Source organism: Gasterosteus aculeatus, chromosome 11, assembly GCF_964276395.1.
Source record: "Gasterosteus aculeatus chromosome 11, fGasAcu3.hap1.1, whole genome shotgun sequence".
Lineage (NCBI taxonomy): Eukaryota > Metazoa > Chordata > Actinopteri > Perciformes > Gasterosteidae > Gasterosteus > Gasterosteus aculeatus.
Window position 1 is genome coordinate 3,140,376 of NC_135699.1, and position 18,364 is coordinate 3,158,739.

General features: G+C 42.7%; 1 protein-coding gene across 6 annotated transcripts; it reads left to right on the top strand.

Annotated features, from left to right (window-relative positions):
• The first annotated feature begins 1,213 nt into the window (after positions 1 to 1,213).
• Positions 1,214 to 16,444, top strand: LOC120827584 (oxysterol-binding protein-related protein 6). 6 transcript variants are annotated; one of them, XM_040190597.2, is made up of 23 exons: positions 1,214 to 1,331; positions 6,382 to 6,589; positions 6,786 to 6,929; positions 7,076 to 7,129; positions 7,274 to 7,387; positions 7,593 to 7,760; positions 8,501 to 8,642; positions 8,793 to 8,911; positions 9,082 to 9,171; positions 9,260 to 9,413; positions 9,969 to 10,102; positions 11,066 to 11,158; positions 11,628 to 11,808; positions 11,877 to 11,951; positions 12,459 to 12,673; positions 12,754 to 12,891; positions 12,985 to 13,048; positions 13,145 to 13,223; positions 13,855 to 13,999; positions 14,123 to 14,273; positions 14,507 to 14,633; positions 14,737 to 14,859; positions 15,445 to 16,444. In XM_040190597.2, exons 2-23 carry the CDS (start codon positions 6,425 to 6,427, stop codon positions 15,551 to 15,553), a joined length of 2,784 nt encoding a protein of 927 aa, XP_040046531.2. In that variant the 5' UTR covers positions 1,214 to 1,331; positions 6,382 to 6,424; the 3' UTR covers positions 15,554 to 16,444. The 6 variants fall into 6 exon arrangements, with proteins under 6 accessions (XP_040046531.2, XP_040046533.2, XP_077940516.1 ...); XM_040190598.2 differs by lacking the exon at positions 1,214 to 1,331 and adding an exon at positions 5,420 to 5,648; XM_040190599.2 differs by lacking the exon at positions 11,066 to 11,158 and having other exon boundaries at positions 1,270 to 1,331.
• Positions 16,445 to 18,364: the final 1,920 nt, after the last annotated feature.

Sequence of the window (18,364 nt, forward strand, 5' to 3'; positions counted from 1 at the left end):
AAGTGCTGTCCTGTTCATATTTACGCCATTTAAAGCCCTCACAGACTCTCACTCCACCATTTACCAGGGGACGTCGGTAAAATCCGGGAGGGTTTAGGGGCAAGACAGATTGCATTATTATTTATTTACTTTAAATTGCATTGTCACAGGATTTTAAATTTTACACACTAAATTATTAGCTGTTAGAATAATCAAACTAAAATGATATGTCTTGAAGACAGTCCCACGTGTTTTTGCCGGTCTTTGCTGGGTGGGGCCATTGAATATGGGTCAGCTTTGAGACCTGTGCCCCGCTCCTGGTACTTAGCTAACTGAGTTAGCCAGATAATTTTTAGGGTGAGGTTAGGCTTTTCAGTTCCACGAAGGCTGCATTCGAATAGTCAAAAAAATGACCTCTTATTGTTTATTCCTTGACCTCTGTGGAAAACGTCATGAGGTCAAGGAAAGATGGTTAGGAGAATTCATGGAGGTTGAGGAAGAGAAAACCAGTGTTTAGAGAATCCAACTCCACTCTGTAACCGTTGTTTGTGTTTTTACGTTTCACTGACAAGCTATTGAACTGGGAACTTTACTGAACGGGATGGATGGACTGCAATTGGATGTCATGTGTACAGAATGAACAACGTCATAGATGTACAATACGCTCAATTCCTACCACAGAAATGTTTCAAATATACATATTATAGTCTTGAATTCCTCATATGCGTTCATGATCATCCCCTGATCGTCAGCCCAAAAGCAGCAAATGCAAAAGTTGAAATATTTCAACTTCGGTGACAAAATCGCGTGATGCTGTAGCGGGACAGCCTGAGATCAGCGATGAGAGGCCCCCTCCGTCTTCACTGACGTCCTGCCAAATCCATCTCTACTGAATCATTTATTCATCAAATATTTGATTTAGTCAGTCACGCTATTTTGACCAAAAACAGTACAACATTTAAAATGACTATATTAAGAGTCTGGAAGACATTCAAATCAGAGAGTAAAACATATCACATAAATACCCCAATTGTACATCTGATTTTTTGACATTGTCGTGATAACGTGACATGTGGCAGCAAAGTGCTCTCCTATTCATATTTACACCATTTCAAGCCCTTACAGACTTTGGGATGGTGGGTTTTTTTGATGGAATGGATATGTATACAGATAAAATGTAAAAAGTATAAGTTTCAGCTCATTTGGACCAATAGCAGTGTGATTAAAAGGCTTCCCATGATGCACCTGTGCCGCCGGCGCGCGGATAGAAGCAGGCTGCGTGCCACGCGCACGCACAAACACCGAACACACTAAAAGAGGCCTCGCGAGCTGCTGCCTCGCCCTGAACACAGGTGAGTGCAAGAAACGCGCTGCTTTATCGCCTCACACTTGAAGCAGTGACAATATGATATTTGATATGTTTTGTTTTTCAAACGGACAGAAGCTTTGTTAAGTAATACGGGGTTTGTTTGGTAAACATGCATTTGTGGCACGTTTGACGGCCCTTTTTGGCGTTTAATTTAATTTAGTTTTACGCTTGAAACTATCGTGCGTGTTCGCGTTAACTTTAATTATTTACGTTAGAAGAAACTTCTTAAAATCTCCTTATCGGCAGTAGGAAATGTGTCGTGTTGTTCCCATGGCGGTGTTTGGGTGTTGTCCACTTAAAACAAACCTGTTTTTTATTAAGCCTCCTACCTGCTCGCTCACGCACACACCTACACACACACACACCTGTGTGACTGGATGCTCTCCTGAGGCTCAAGTTAGGTGTGTTGTCTTGCTTGGTAACGTTACATTTGTACTCTGATGTCTTAGCTGCTGAATTCTCACTGAGAAAATGCTATTTTTGTGTATGATTTTCTCTTAATTTAAAATATTTGTAATCTGCTGAACTAGTATAATATTGGAACCACAGTATGTAACTTCAGTTGATATTTCCCTACCCAGTGACCTTTAAAAAAAATTAAACAGGTTTTTGGACATTCCTAATCTACATGACATGTAATTATGCACCTTTTTTAAAAGATTTATTTATTTTGTGTGAAATTGTATAATCTGTTAAAAACCATAATGTATGGCAATACAATTGGATAAGGTGACGGCAGCCATCTTTGTTTCGATTAGGAAGAGGTGCAACTTGGGGAAACGGGTCAAACATCTTTTTCCCTCTGCAACAGATGGATTTTTCAAATTCATTTTTTCCACTGGTAAGAAATATATATTAAAGAAAGCTTGGCTCCTAGACTCTAAGGCAAACCGGAAAGGCAGACAAACTGATCGTAGAGCAATCCACAGAATCTTCAGAGCCTTATCAATTACGTTACTGCTAACAGTTCAAATTATTTTTATTACATGGAAACCTGATCGTCTGTACCAAAACCCATCAATATTGAGGTAAAACCAAGCTCTAACAGACGTAAAGTTAAAGTATGAATGTAACTTCGACAGTTTTTGTGGGTTGATTTTTCAAAAAACCACAGAAGTAAAAGGTGAATGACATTAAGGTCCGTTTATATTGATCCAACATGCATATTGTCAGCTCCTGTTGCGGTTTGTCTTTAATCTGAGTTTTAAAGCAAAGACCGCAAATACTAAATGGCAAAGCGTTTTTTTTCTCTATCTTTGGTCTCCCGAAAGAAGGCATCAAACAATGGCATTGGAGTTTTGTTTTATTACCTTTCACAGTAAAAGTCCTCGCTGTATATACTGTGTAACTTTTACTCGATGTAATGTCTCTCAGTAGCTTAATCTATGCATTAATTTAGGTTCAATACATGCCTGTGATATTTTGAAGCCAGTATAAAGCTTTTTCTGTCATTAATCCATCTGTGCTCTGCTGTGAAAAGGTCTTTAGACTGGCTTAAGAACGCAACTTTCCCTTCTATTCAACATATTGGGGAAAAGCTGCACCCACAACTGTCTCATTTGGTTTTAAACACTGAACCAAAACAGTGTTGCTGTCAGTCACCGTATACCAGCTCTAGCACATTCCTAGAGGGAGGGAGAGAGAGGAAGAAGCAAAGGAGGATGATTATGGAGCAGAGCAACGGAACCAGTCTGTTCAGGTCTGCTCCGTCTGGGTTGACATTGAACCAATGTAAAAGAACACTTTGTTCGACAGAGCACTTCCTTTAAAAAAAAAAACACCACCTGATTATGAATCTGGTATTTGGTTGTGAATTTGACTGCTTCGTCATTCAAGGTTGAGATTCCGCTGTAATTTGTACAACTTGTTTTACGCTAGTGTGGGTTTTCACACTTGGGCGACACAAAATTGACATTGCAGTCTTTATGACTCATGGTGATGACACAGAAAAAAAATCCGACATCTCTGGTTGACCGTTGAGCTTTGTATTGGCCACGGAAAAAGTAAACCTTCAGGTTTGCTCCTCACACGTGGTCAATGAAATGATAAATCATCCATACATGAAACGTACAAGTCTTTTGATCCAACTAACGACTTGATTAGCATTCAGCCTCTGTAGCGGCTGCTTGTGCAAAACAATCCACCTTTTAAATGCCAGCAATGTTTTGAGTCATTATTTGGCCGTTTAAAGCCGGATTGCAGAAATGTGTTTGACCAATGGATTTAAAATCAAGGATGTTTGTGGGGGCACCTTGGAACCGGGAGTGGGCGGCAGGGCTGCTGTTTCATACCTTTACAGTATTAACACACCAAATTGCACAATTGTTTCCTGCTCTACGCTGCTGTTGGTGGCTGTATCTCTGCTCCTGCGTTCTCTCTGGTCTACTGGTCCGACCACATACCTTTCATGGTTGTTTTAAGCTTCTTCCCCAGTCCTAGTTAATGACTTGACAACAATCACTAACAACATTCAGTGTTCCTCAAATTCACTATTGTCTCATCCACTTTCTACAGTAGTGTTACAGAAAAGTGTACGGTTCAGAGATTTTAAACTCGACGCGCTCAGGGCAGCGGCATAACTAGTCTGGGGCAAGGCTATTTTCATTGTTACTATCATAGGCCAATGAATAATAGACTCTTGGTAATAGAACAGCTTTTGACGTATTAATCAGGGACTCTTGGTGGGAAATCTGATAATGTAATCCACAGCTTTTGTTTAGGATGTGAAATTCAGTTTTGGAGATTGTTGAAAGAAAACATGCTTTTGAGTTTCACGGCTCAACGGGTTACATCTGACTTGTGTTCGTTTTTGTTCATAATCAACCAAACAATGTTTGGGTTGTCCTCTAAATGATTGTGTAGTTGTGGCAGCTCAGCATCATTGTGAAAGGAACAAATGTGTCATCAATTTAAAAAGGGCACATCAACGGTGTCCCTCGTACAGCGACAATTCAAGAACACGTATCACTGTTATGCTGTCAGTCTGTAACCAACCAAGATGTAATCTCACAATGATTAGTACTCCAAAGTATTCAGGAAATGTTTGGGCCTTTTGCTCTTTATGCTGCGCTCGTTTTTTGTGTCCAACAGGAGGGAGAACATCAAAGCATCAAACGATTCCCTCATGTTTAGCTTCTAAGAATGAATGCGTACATTATATCAAGCCAATGCATTGTCACTTAAGGCTGCCTCAACAGACATCCTCCTAAACCTTTTATGAATGTGAACAGTCTGGCCAGTATTGCAGTTTTAAAAAAACACAAAAATGAAAACGCCTGCGGCTCCTGCTGGAAGAGGGAGGAGCGGCTGCGGTCTCCCTTTTAGATTACATACAGACTGCTTCTGTATTCAAGGGCTACGTGGCACCTATGAAAATTAAGAGACCAGCAACTTCCTCAGTCCGACGTGGTCAACACTTCCTCACTTCACGATGAAATCCCCAGACACGTACACTGCTTACTAAGAACTTTAAGTGCTTCACAGCTGTCAGAGATCCAGCAAAACGGCTCATTCTTGTCAATTCTTTATTGGCCGAACTAACCGACTGCTTGTGTAAAACGTGGCAGCCGAGGTCGAGGGATTTTTCTTAACAGTAGATCGTTGTATGCGCTTCATGATATCGTGCTTGTTGAACACTTTTAATCACTCTTAATTTATTGCACTAAAACAAGCTTAGTCGTCATCTTCACTAACTAGTTCACTTCAAATCCAGCTATCAGTAACCATCCCTAATATGCATCTTCATCACGCGTTTTTACTGTGTTCATTGCTTACTAGTAGCTGCCTTTTACTTTTAAATCCGTTTATATGTGTAAAAGTGTCCTGATGTTCTACATCTCACTTTTTTTATTTTCCTATTTTAAAAATCTCACCCAGTAATTGCCGCTCTTTGACTTTATGTCCAGCGGAATTTGAGAATTTAATGCAATTTAAAGCGTTTGTGTTTCAAGTGTTCACGACATCCGCTTACTGCAAATCTGCAGCAGATCTTGTGATGACAGAGCCGGCGGGCCTGTTGGGTCAGGTCGAGAGTGTTGCTCTGGTTTTCAGCCCCGCCCAGAAACCCGCTGGCCCTGACAGGCATCGGGCCGACGAGCAGGCCAGGCGTGTCACTGCTCAGTTGTTTGGAGGATTTTGATGCTGACGGATCGTTCCCAGGAACGCCGCTGTCCTTTAGCGTCTTTTCTTAAAAATTTTGGGTAACGTCTTGCGTCTTGACTATTCGACTATTCATCTCGAGGTTAAAGGAATTTCCTGTGGACCTTGTGGGAGGATACTGTTTGACTGCAGGCCAACACAGGTGTGTTTTTATTCAGTTGTCCAAGGCTTTTCTGACTAATTGGTCACTAGTTTTTTCACTAGCTGTAGTTCAGCAGTTTTCCTTTATGGTCCGTCTAAGAGTGAGCGCTACGGGTAAAAATCTGCCAAGATTTTAAATAACATTTCAAATTACAGTATGTCAATATACATCAAATTGTGATTGTCACAATTTGTTTCAAATCACTTAAGGCCCTGGATTTAATAATTAAAAAGTGTTGTTTAAACACACCATGTGATAATGGCTGCCTGCCATCAGCTGCATTCTAAATCTGTTCTCAAATCATTTGTCTGCACTTCCTCTTCCTGGCTATGTTCACCTGCTGGATGTGAAAATGGGAAACCAAATGTTGAGGGTGTGTGCAGGGTGTTTTTGTTCCTCCAGAGATATCTGGAAGAACTACTGAATATTTCATGTGCTGACTGGTTTCAACCTAAGTATGTATTTCATTGTCTAATCAACCTATTTAAGTAACCTTTCATCACTGGCTGTATGAACGTGAATTGATTAAATGTGAATGTCCGTCCTGAAGTTGTCTGACACAGCTGGCCAAGGTTTATAAATGTAGTTCCTTTGTAGACATCTCCACGTTGGTTTGGAATTGACATTCTACTTTGAATCCTGTACTTTTATTTTAATTTCTCGACATCTTCACAATTTATTTTGCCTTTTTAAAAAATATATATTTTGCACAACCTTTCATTGATCTCCTCAGTGCCCCACGCTTTGCCATGAGACCGGTGTTGTCGTGAACGCCCATGCATCGCTTTCCTCACATCGTTCCGATGGACCCTCAGGTGTGTCCGCCTCCTCTGAGCAGCAGCCAGTCCGTGATCGGTGGCCTGGAGAAATCCCCAGCCAGCGTGTTCAAACCCGGGCACTCGCGTAGCAGCAGCACCGGCTCCTCCAAACAATCGAAGCAGGTAATTAGAACCACCGGTAGTAGAAAGTACTACAGTACGCGTTTGACTATACAGATGCACCGATTGATCAGCTGCCGATCAAAACAGGCCAGATCAGAGCTGATCTTGGATCATTCTGTTAAACATCCCATAGACATAAAGTGTTTGGTTGGGTTGTAGATTTGTTTTATTGATTTCCGGGTCTTGTCTCTGTCAGTCTCGTCACTGGGAGGTGATGGACGACCTGCAGCGCCGGGATGTGTACTCCTACCCGGGCTCCTCTCCGGACCTCAGCATCCCTGGGATCTGTGAGGGCTACCTGATGAAGAAGAGGAAGTATCCACTCAAAGGCTGGCACAAGGTGAACAAAGATGTATTTTTCTACTCCGTTTACCCAAGTCATCGTCAAGTTGGTCAGGCCGTATTTTCCAGTCAGCAGAATGCTACTCCTGTGCTCACAGGATCGTCTTTGCTTTCACTCAAACGCTTCACTGTGATCTTTGTCAGAGATACTTCGTGTTGGAGAAAGGGATTCTCAAGTACTCGAAGACGCAGCAAGATGTGAGTCTTACTGTGTTTCCACATTTCCCTGTCCGTCCCACAGAGCCTCAACAGAATGACACCCTACCTCACATCCGGTTCACTCTGTTGAAGAGCTCCTAGCGGCTCTGCTTGAATTGTGTAATTTACAATTTTCTGTCTTAGATTCAGAGAGGGAAGCTCCATGGCTCACTGGATGTCAGTTTGGCTGTCATGTCCATCAATAAGAAGACCAAAGGCATAGACCTTGACGCTGGGGACAACATCTACCACCTCAAGGTAACACAAACACACACACCAGAATTCAGAGGCATTGAAGGACTCACTGACTCCATTTGGGAAAACTAAGCTCCAGGAGAAAACGCCTGCTCATAAGTGAAACCTTCTGGGGGCGGGCGTGAGGTTTACGGAGTTGAGGATATTTTGTAGCCCGCAGTGAACTAAAACAAGTTTGTTTTCTCTTTTTTTTTTTTTCCCTCATCAGGCAAAGAGCCATGACATTTTCTACATCTGGTTGACAAAGCTGTGTGCACATCGTGTATTCAGGAAAAATGAGGCGATGAGTGTCCATCGTGGTGTCCTTCACGCTCTCTCCTTAGCCCCGAGCACCATGCAGGCCGCGGCCACGCTCTCTCAGACCACGAGCGCAACGGTCAGTAGAGGGTCCAGAAATGTTGAATGTTTGTGGATGAGAACTAACATTACTTGATTTAGGCCACAAAATAAAAGCGTAACTTTTTTATTGTTAAAGCCATTAAGAGCATATATATATATCTATATATATCTATCTCTCTCTCTATCTCTCTCTCTATCTCTCCCTCTATTACTGACTTAGCCTGGCTTTGCTAGCGGCTAAAAAATATAGTATAGGGAGATTAAGCCGTTGATATAACCGGAATTTTTTTTGTGAAGAATTTAAATGAAATGAGCAATCCACCATTTTCATGTCCTCTCCCTTGACCACTAAATCTACTCTACAACAAGAGCTTCAATGAAAAGATGAGTGTAATCATATCACACGGGTGGTTCCTTTCTTAAGAGAATACTCTCCGACAGAAAAATTCAATTATTTTGGTAACTACCACAAAGACCAAATCACTGGCATCCACCCGGTCAGTGCTGGCAGCAGTATACTGTCCGCTTACAACTAAGCCATCGTACTAATCTTCAACATACAAAACTCCTCTATGAGGAAGAATTCTGAAAAGGTCCAGCGCTGTGATTTTAATGGCTTTGTTGTCTTGGCCTAAAAAATGATTGCCATAAAATTGATCAACGAATTCTACAATATTGACAAACGCTAAGTCAATTGCCTCGAAGAAAAACTAAAGACGATGACTTTCATCCTTTCCTTCATTGGTTTCAACCCTGACTAACCATTGGATCATCCAGCCCGCTCACTATGCTAGCTCGGCGTCGGTGTATAATCCAGAGATGGGAAGCCCCGCCCCCACAGTCTCCTCCCACCAAGGGGCGACCAGCAAGGTGTCTGCGTGGCTGCAGCAGACCCACGATATCGACGGCACCTCAAACGGTGCGAGCCGGCTGTCTCATTTGATCTCATATAATGACGTTTTACAGTCTCTATAGAAACAGTCACAAAACGTTTAATCTGCACGCTGCCTTAAATCACCTGGATACACCTTTTTGACTTTGTGTGGGTGTTTGTGTGGGTGTGTATCAGACTTGGCGCGCTGTCAGGGGGAGCTGGCAGAGCTGGCCCTGCTCATCCAGCGGCTCCATTGGTTGGAGGGGGGCCTGCCCATCACAAACACCGACCTGGAGATGCGAATCAGCATGCAGGTGAGCGCTTGTGTCACAACTGAACGCGGGATTCTTCAAATCCCAAATTAACTGTTAAGAGATCAACTGTTTTAATCTTGATTTAAAATGACTTTAAAAGTACTGTTTATACAATATGGGTTCCTCATTTTTAGAAAGTAAAGCTATAACCGTGTTGGTCTCTGTTCTAGAATCTGACCCTGGAGAAACCAAAGAAGAAAGTAGGGAAAGTGTTCGGCCACTCCAGGACTTTGTCCCGTGTTGAAGCCATGGGGGGAATGGTAGGACCGGCGTCTGATCTCGTTTAATAGTCACATCCTCTGTTCACCGAGTCAACTGCCTCAGCTCGGTGCTTTGTCCCTTCTACAGTTCACTTCTAGCCACCTGAGCACCAGCAACTCTGGTATGGGGGCCTCCGTTAAGTCCATCCCTGACCACGTCTACACTCAACTGTCCAACCCTCAGGGGACCTCGCCAGAGGCCCAAAAGCTCCACCAGGACATCTGCACTTCTTCTCAGAAGAGTATGGACCTCCTACCTAACTGCTGTATTTCTGTCAATTGGGATAATTGAGCTGGTTTTAAATAACTTCTGAAATAGTTTCCTTAATTCATAAGAAGTTATGAAGAAGTTGTTTCCTTAATTCATAAGAAGTTTAAAGTTGAATCACAGTAACTTTTAACTGGTTATGAACCAGTCTAAGTTGGATACTGATTCATCTACAGTGTTTTCCACAGATCCAACGTCAATGTGTGGGGGCTGACCGGGGGGTAGATTGCTAGATGGAACTATACACATTTCACACCCAGATACTACATGTTGTTACAGCCTACATGCGCAAGGTCTGCAAATTATGTCAGAGCAACGGATTTTGCGGGGCTCGCTAAAAAGCGTTGCGTAATTTAAATAGCGTTAAACCTATGTAACCGACATGGGTAAACACAAGCCATTGGGCGTCAATGATCATTATAAATGTAATTGAAGCTTGGATGTCATTAAGCCAAACCTTGTTGGCTAACAAACAATACATTTTAAAAATGTATATTTTTTAAATATACAAATGTTTCTGTTTTTATAGTTCACTCGTCTCTCAAGTCAATCCATGAGGTTTTGACCTTGGAAAGGGAGAGACTGAGGCAGGCCTGGACCGGCCCGGACCTGAGGCACAACGCGTCGCAGCAGCTCGCGACACTCTGCAGCACAATGTCTGAGGTAACACACACACACACACACACACACACACACACAGCCGTGCAGAACTGGGAAGGGTAGAAACGAAACTTAAAGTACAGTGGAGTACAGTTTTAAGACTTGCTTATTGATTGGCCCTAAATATTGGTATCGGCCTGTAAAGAGACAATGGCGGCCCGGCCCACAGTCTGCTGAGGATTCGTGGTGTGAAACTATGAAGCAGGTTTGGGCAGTTTGTAGGCAGGACAAGTTATGATAGAAACACACCTCAAGTCTTTTTTCTCCCTGTCGTGGCACAAAGAAAGACCGAAACATCGCCATGGTTGTCTCACTGAAACCGAACTGCCTTGTCAGTCGAGAAACTTGTTAATTCCTGCGATCAAACCATGTCCGTTTGGTGTTGAATGGCGTTTGTTCCGAGTCGCGTGCTTGTTCGGTCCGTGGTGCATGTGACCGGCTCTTCATCTTGGTTGGGTGTCTGGCGGCGGGGTTTTCCCTCTATCTTCTCTCCGCAAGCAACACACAATAGACCAGAAGTCAATCCATTCATAGAGTATTGAAGAATGGGGTAGGAATGAATAATTGGTATGATAATGATCACTTTGAAACCCTTTGATTTTGGGCAGATGCATTAATGGTTATCTAAGCTCGGGCTCAAACGCAACACATTTAGAACAAGAAGGCTGCATTCACCTTTAAGTTCTTGAACTTATTTCAACATTTTAATTGGAATATGAAAAGTAATATTTCATATGTTTCCATCTTTGTCAATGTAAATATGATTGACTTAATTTGCATAGCGGATGAGCCATTTACTTAATCATTGTGATGTTGATAATGGCGTAGACTAAGGTTTGGCATTTAAACAATAGGGCAACACACTGATGTGACCGCTCTGCTGTCCGTAGGACGTCTTCTGACCATTACTTTGTTTTTCCTCTTCGGTCTTGCCTGGCGCGTGTGCTTTCATGCTTATGTCTTCAGCTTGACCTACAGTCCCGTCTGACCAAAGTCCATTCGGTTTCACTATCCTCTGAGTCTACCGAGGAATCCTTCTGCACCGTCCGTCCTGACCAGGTGTGTAGCGCGTTTGTGTCCCGCGTTTTGCATCAGTGTCATTCGTTCTTTAGTCACTCAGTTTGGAAAAAAATAATCATTGTTTGTTTTAAAACTTAAATTAAACAAAAGTGGAAGTTTTTTAAGCTGATGATCCAAAGAACAAAGTGATGCAATTATTATGTGTGAAGGAATCCTGTTGTCACTCATTTGGATTAATTTTCCTCTTGCATATTGAATTATGTAAAAAAATCACTGACAATGTTGACACAGTGCTCCCCAACGCGATTGTAAGAGAAAATCCAAATGAGTGCCAGCGCTGTTATGAGGACGGTCACTTGCGGGTCAGAGGGCAACAATGGCTGCAGGAGTTTTATGCTGGTGGTTGCGGGTTTCCTACAAACGTTGCGATACGTCTGGCGCTACAAACGCACGCTGGCAAATGATCTAGCTCCAACTCTTTCATACGAAGTCTTATTTCTTCTCCCAGAGGACACCGTCCCTGAGCCGCCACAGCCATCGCGCGCCCTCTGTGGCGGAGTCCATGGCCGAGTACTTTGACGCCAGCGAGGTGATCACGTGCGAGAGTTCATCAGAGGCTGAGGCGTCAGACGAGTCGGGCCTGAGCGATGTCACCACAACCAGCAACTCTGAGCCAGAGGAGGGACACGGTGAGTGTGGACCCAACCGACGCCCCCTCCCACTCCCATCATGAACTGACTTGGTCCTCTCTCCTCAGCCACTGCCACACTCAACTACCGTGCAAGTTTGAACAATGTTCCTGAAACACCCACCCCGGCGCCCACCAATACCGGTAATGTCACCTTTTGTGCTATGGCAGTGTTTACCTCATATTTCATATTTGCTCTCTGGTGCGTAGTCAAACAGTTTGAACTTCCTTGAGAAGAGAAAGTCAGCTGGTCGACAGCTGGTGGTTTTCCTTCTTGATCAATGGAATCTTTCAAAAATTACTAATGGCAGTTAAAGGAAACGTCTTAACATGTCTGTACATCTCTGCAGATATGAGCGTTTTTAAATAGTGCAGCTTTAATGATGGTATTCACACCAGGATTGGTTTTACTTGGGGAACACCTTCTTGAGACCACTGGCACAAAGTGTCATGGCGTGTCTATGGCTGATTTGTTAATTTCCTTTTTTTGTATTAAGGTGTATATAAAGAACTTACAACCAAGGACATGTTCCATCAACATTTGAGCAGTGGCATGAATGCATGTTTAACGGATCGGGGACTACATCAGCAAACAGCCCTCCAGGATGGTTTTATCTTTCTGCAGCATTCATTTGTTCCTCTTTGTTGCAGGTCGTCGCACTGTCCTCCCCGCGTCAGGGACGGACAACAGCCACATTGGCATCATGAGCATCCTGTACAACAACATCGGCAAGGACCTGTCCAGAATCTCCATGCCGGTGGCACTAAACGAGCCGCTGTCCCTGCTGCAGAGACTCACCGAAGAGCTGGAGTACTCGGAGCTGCTGGACATCGCCAACCACATTGACGACCCGTATGAGAGAATGGTGAGCTTGGTTTAGAGAGAAAAGAACTTGTAACTGAACGTCAGCAAACTAAAAAAAAACCTCTCCCCCCATGACTGCAGGTGTACGTGGCAGTGTTCTCCATCTCTGGATATGCCTGGGCGTCCTGGAGGAATCGCTACAAACCCTTCAACCCTGTTCTGGGAGAAACGTACGAGAGTGACCGACGAGACCGTGGCTTCCGCTACATCAGTGAGCAGGTACCCTACAGAGATGAATTTAGAAACGCTCCCAAACTGCAACACAGAGTTTTGAAGCATACCGTAATACTGCACTCTGGGCTTTGCTTTCAGGTCAGCCATCACCCGCCTGTCTCTGCCTGCCATGCTGAGTCTGAAAACTTCTCTTTCTGGCAAGGTAGGAGCTCCAGGCTTGGAGAGGAGTGCTGGATCACCCTATAGTGTATCTGCGGACTCTAACCAAATGCTCCGAATGTCTGTCTGTTTGCCTCAGATCAGAGATGGAAGAATAAGTTCTGGGGGAAGTCCATGGAGATGCTCTCATCTGGACTGGTCAATGTCTCTCTACCCAAGTGAGCTACTGCTTCATTCTCCCCTTGTGGCAGATAACTGCTGATGCAATACAGGAACAAAATCTGCCATTCCTCAAATGGCTTCTTCATGCCCCCTCGAACCATACACTTCTCATGAACAGTTCTACAGAACTGTGGTGAAGTTTCTCTCATTTTATTTGAAACCTGTTTTTCGTCAGCAAAACCATGCGGCCAAATTGAAATGATATTAAATGTGAATGACGAATACACAGAGCTAGCGCTACCTTGATCTCCCCTGCTCGACATTATTATCATATCATCATTGTTATAATGAAACTGACTGCAACCTGCTGTCCACAAATCAATGGGTGACTATGTCCCCATTGGTTTGTGTGATGTTTGTTTGTTGTATACAGTCTTTGAGCAGAAGACAAAGTGCTATACAAAGCAAACTGGTGAGCTCATTGAGTGTTCAATAAAACTACACTATTATTTTGTAAAGCAATAAGGTCACATCCTGGAGATGCTCAATAATGTGATCATCATAATGTATTGTAGCCAAGGAAGAGATGAGCTGTGCTTCAGGGCTTTACAGTCTGTCCACATGAGTCTTCATCTTCTACGACGCAGTGACATTGTTAAACATGATTCATGTGTTTTTGGTGATTAGGTACGGTGACCACTATGAGTGGAACAAGGCAGTGACATGTATCCACAACGTGCTGAGTCAGGAGCGCTGGTTGGAGCACTATGGCGAGGTGGTCATCAAAAACAACAACAGTGATGACTGCACATGCAAGATCACCTTTGTCAAGGTCAGGATGCACACATTTGTTTTTCATCTGTCACTATTAACTCAATAGAATAATGCAAGACCTGTCTAGTCCGCTTCTCCCGTTCAACCATAAACCTTTTTCCTTTGGCTCTGCGTATTCCAGTCTCGTTACTGGAGCTCAGACAGCAATAAGAACGAGGTGCAGGGGGTGGTCCTGGATCGGGCTGGAGAGGTGGTTCATCGGTTTGGGGGCCTCTGGCATGAAGGCATTTTCTGTGATACTCTGTCTACACCAAAGTGCATCTGGAAACCCAGTGAGTGGCATGCTGCAGTATCCCCAGAGCCGTGACGAGTTCTAGTGTCTGTCTCTCATTGTGATGAATATCTGACTGACTTGGATCATCTAGTGTTGTACATTTACAAATGTAGGTGAGCCTTAGTTGCAAAATACATGACAAGCAAATGGAGAACAAATCACCTTCGTCTTACCTTTTTGTCCGGTCGAATGTGCTCAGTCTTGATATGCATGATGTCATTTCCTGTTTAGACGTGCAGCCTGATGACTACCACCAGTTCTACGGCTTCTCCCAATACGCCAGGGAACTAAACGAGCTGACACCCGAGCTGGAGGCAGTTCTCCCGACCACAGACACCCGCTTCAGACCAGACCAGAGGTACAAACTTGATTCAAACCTTTTGTTTTGATTCTTTTCATTTTATTTTGGCATCTTCCATGTTGACCAGTTGTCTGATCTCTGCCGCTGTTCTCGCCGTCAGGCTCTTGGAGTTGGGGAAGGTGGCAGAAGCGGATAAAAAGAAGGATGAGGTGGAGGAGAAGCAGAGGGAGAGGAGGAAGGAGATGACCAAGAGGGGGGAGGAGCACAAGCCCAGGTTCTTCAGGTGAGGAAGACAAAAAGCATTGACACCCTACCAAATACTAGCTGTTACTTAATACGTTGTGTATACGGTGTAGAATCTGTTTATTACCTTTTGGGTGCACAAACTTCCAGGACACTCTGGTTGCAAACTCATAGTGGCAAAAAAGTAATTGTGCTTGAACAAAAACATTTCATGGCTAGCAGCTACCAGTGCAACAGCTGACACATAAACCGTTCTGTTGACAGAACCTGAGGGGGAACGTTACTCTTCAGTTTTCAATCACATTTCCAGTGATCACACATTTCTTATGAAATAAATTTGTATTTGACGTATTACAAATGCGTTTTTAACTGCTGAGAATACCCTCATCAAATGAGGTGTAATGCGTTTTTAGCGTTTGGATTTGGGCTAATGCTAAGCTTATACAGCGAATGATGGTTAATGCTTTTATAGCAAGTATTGATTGCATGAGGCTTGACATCCATCTTCTCATCAAACTATCGGCAATTTTTTTTTAAGTCAAAATATTGCTCTTGCCTTTTTTTAAATAGTGGTAGCAACTGTTTTTCCAAGACTATTACTAATCAACGGTTGTGTCTAATTCAGGAAATCTGAGGACCAGGCTGGCAGAGAGGTTTGGGTGACCAACGGAACCTACTATAAGCTCCGCAAAGAACCGGGCTTCAAAAAGACTACTGATCTGGACCTGTGGTAGAACACGGCCTAATGCTGAGGAACCAAACTAAAAACATTGTCATTTAATGAAGAGGAAAAATAGGCCCCTTCAAAAGTAACCATTGTTTCCTCGTTTAGTCTGATTTCTATGCTGTAGTGACTCGCGTCAAAGACCCGAGGGGTCTGCTGCTACCACCACAATGTGGAGAAGGCCGCTTGGGCCAAATGAATCACGCATCGGGTGTTCTGTAGCATGTCGAGGTGAGATGCTACTATGGAACAGATGAAGACTGATTTAGGTGAAGCTTCTTGGCTGTGCTGTGATGGGGTCCCATAACTATGACCAATCACGGCTTAAAAGCAAATCTCAGTTTTAAACTTCTTGACAAAATCGTTGTCAGGACTTGAGGCTTTTCTCTGTATGTAATGTTTTGTGTCGTTGCGGGTTTCAGATGTTATACTTTGTCAGTTGTATATTATCTTTCTGTTTCTTTTGAGTTATGTGGATTTTTATGAAATCAAAAGAATGAAGCCTCAGAAGCTTGCTTCCTGCGGAGGGATCCAGAGCACATGGAGAGCTAATCCGGGCCTTGTGTGTTACAGGTGAACTGGTGCTGTCCTGCTTTTGTTCTCAGTGGGTCTTTGTGTATAAGCTCTGTATTATCTCTTCTGATGTTTTAATATGGACACATTGGTGATGTGTTGTTCCCGTTAGCTTAGCCTTCTTCCCCTCTCCAGCGATTTATTGTCCTTAGAGAGCCGGCCGATGACTGCTCCCCTCCGACCTTTGTGCCCTGTTGATGCAGTGAAGTAGTGTTACTGATTATTTTAACAATGGCTTTTAAGAAGTAAAATAGACTACTGTTAAACCCTAACCCATTAAATGTATTTTATTCATGATTTTGTTTACAATAAAAAGCTTCCATATTCAGCATAGTGTTCAACTTTTTTTCTTTTTTTTGCAGGTTCAATCTGTGTAAAAATGTACACTTGAGTTCGATCTATTCAAAAGTTGGTGATTGTGAAATAAGTCTTCAGAATCTGATCCTGAAGATGTATCAAAGATGTTAAAGCTTTAAGACTTTTGTGGAATTTATCTTGTCTGAAAATAATTACACCAATAATATACACCTTAAACTTAATGTGCACAGCTCCGATCCATTAACTCGTCATGTGACAGTGAATGACGCACAACACACATTAGTATAAACTGGATACCTTTTTATTTCTTATTCCTGATCATTTACAGCACAAAACCCCGTTGACCTCTGACGTATGTTCATTATTGGAACAGCATTCACGCCGCGCTCTTGCTAGTGTTGCAAACTGGAGTGAACAGTGAGGTGGAACAGACAAAGAACTCCTCCTGCCGGCGGCCTTCACATCTTCAGTAACGTGGCTAAAATTAACTGCAAATTCAGCTTGATGAAACTGGAGTGTATAGATACTAGTACAATCTACAATAGTCCAAGTACCAATAAAAAAAAAAAAATCAATAGTGTCCCACAATACCCTGGTGAAAAAGTAATTGAATTAATTCCGGTGGTATTTCCGTTCCTGCTGCCTTGAAAGCAACCAGCAGGACATGATGACTATTGATCAAGTTGGGATGGTGGTGAAGATGGTGAAATCAATTTCAAGTTGGAACAAGTGGAAAAATTCTGTGAAATTTTATAACTTATAAATTTGCAGTCCTTCCAACCTTTCACAACCTCAAACACTTTTTTATTTGGGTAGTATTTTTCAGCGGTAGCAATTTAATGTAAAAAACTAAGGGTAATTTATTGTGAAGCAATGGAAAACGCAGAGGTGAGCAGCAGCGTTTTAAGAGAACTGAGGTGACCGCTGCATTGCTGAAGCCTTGTTCAATGGTTCTTCTCTTCCCAAGAAGATTTCCAGACAGGTTCATCCATTTCATAGCCCTAACTTAACCATTTGTACCACATAGCAGTTCAAATAATAGGGACATTGTACATATTACTACACCATCCACCTGCCCACTTCACCAGGTTGAGGCGCTGCAGCATTCCACACTGACGCATTCAAACAAACGAAGCCCCTGATTTTAAAGGGGACAAATAATTATCATTTTTAGAATGATTCTTTTTATCATGTTAGCGTTGTTTGAAATCTTTCATGTTTGGCTGAATAAATCTGTATTCAACCTGTGTCTGAAATGGTAGTTTTCCTGATCTAGGCAGTCCATAGGAAAACTAAGTCTTATTTCAGAGCTTGTGGGTGGATAGGATCTCCATTCACCCAAATATATGTGGTCCAACACTGAAAATGTGCGTTCTCATAGTATGTCCCCTTCAAAGGGCCAGTGTGTTAAATATATAGCAGCTATAACCCGTCCTCTAGAGGCATTATTTAGGGTCACTGTAGAAACTTCTATACATGAACATCAAGGGCTCTTTCAAAGGTAACACAAACCCAACAATTTAGATTTTGGATTATACACTAATATATTATTGTATTCCATTTCCAACAAAAGCCCCCTCAGAATGCTCCACACTGCTCCTGAAGTCAGAAGTTGTTTTTGTTTGACGCAACCGTGTAAAGATAAAGAAAATATTTTTCTCCCTCCATCTCAACACTATAGAGGGGATTGAAAAATGAATAAAAGAATCGTGACGCGCTTGTAACATGTTAGCATGCAGATTTTAGTATTTAGCTCATTAGTACACTAGACATCTATTTAATTGCTGCCTCTGGATGTTGTGAGAAGCGCAAATGCAAATCCACAAAAATCTATTAATGAGGCCGAGAAAGAAAGAAAACTATGGACCCTTTATGGACCTTTTATGTTCTCAAACTTTTATTTCTATTATAAAGAACAATCCGAGAAACG

What these genes read in the sequence shown, in the direction of transcription:
- LOC120827584 (XM_040190597.2), top strand. Translation starts at nt 6,425, where the DNA reads ATGCATCGCTTTCCTCACATCGTTCCGATGGACCCTCAGGTGTGTCCG. An exon ending in ACGACCCGTATGAGAGAATG is followed by an intron (nt 12,674 to 12,753) that starts GTGAGCTTGGTT and finishes CCATGACTGCAG; the next exon opens with GTGTACGTGGCAGTGTTCTC. An exon ending in GTCAATGTCTCTCTACCCAA is followed by an intron (nt 13,224 to 13,854) that starts GTGAGCTACTGC and finishes TTTGGTGATTAG; the next exon opens with GTACGGTGACCACTATGAGT.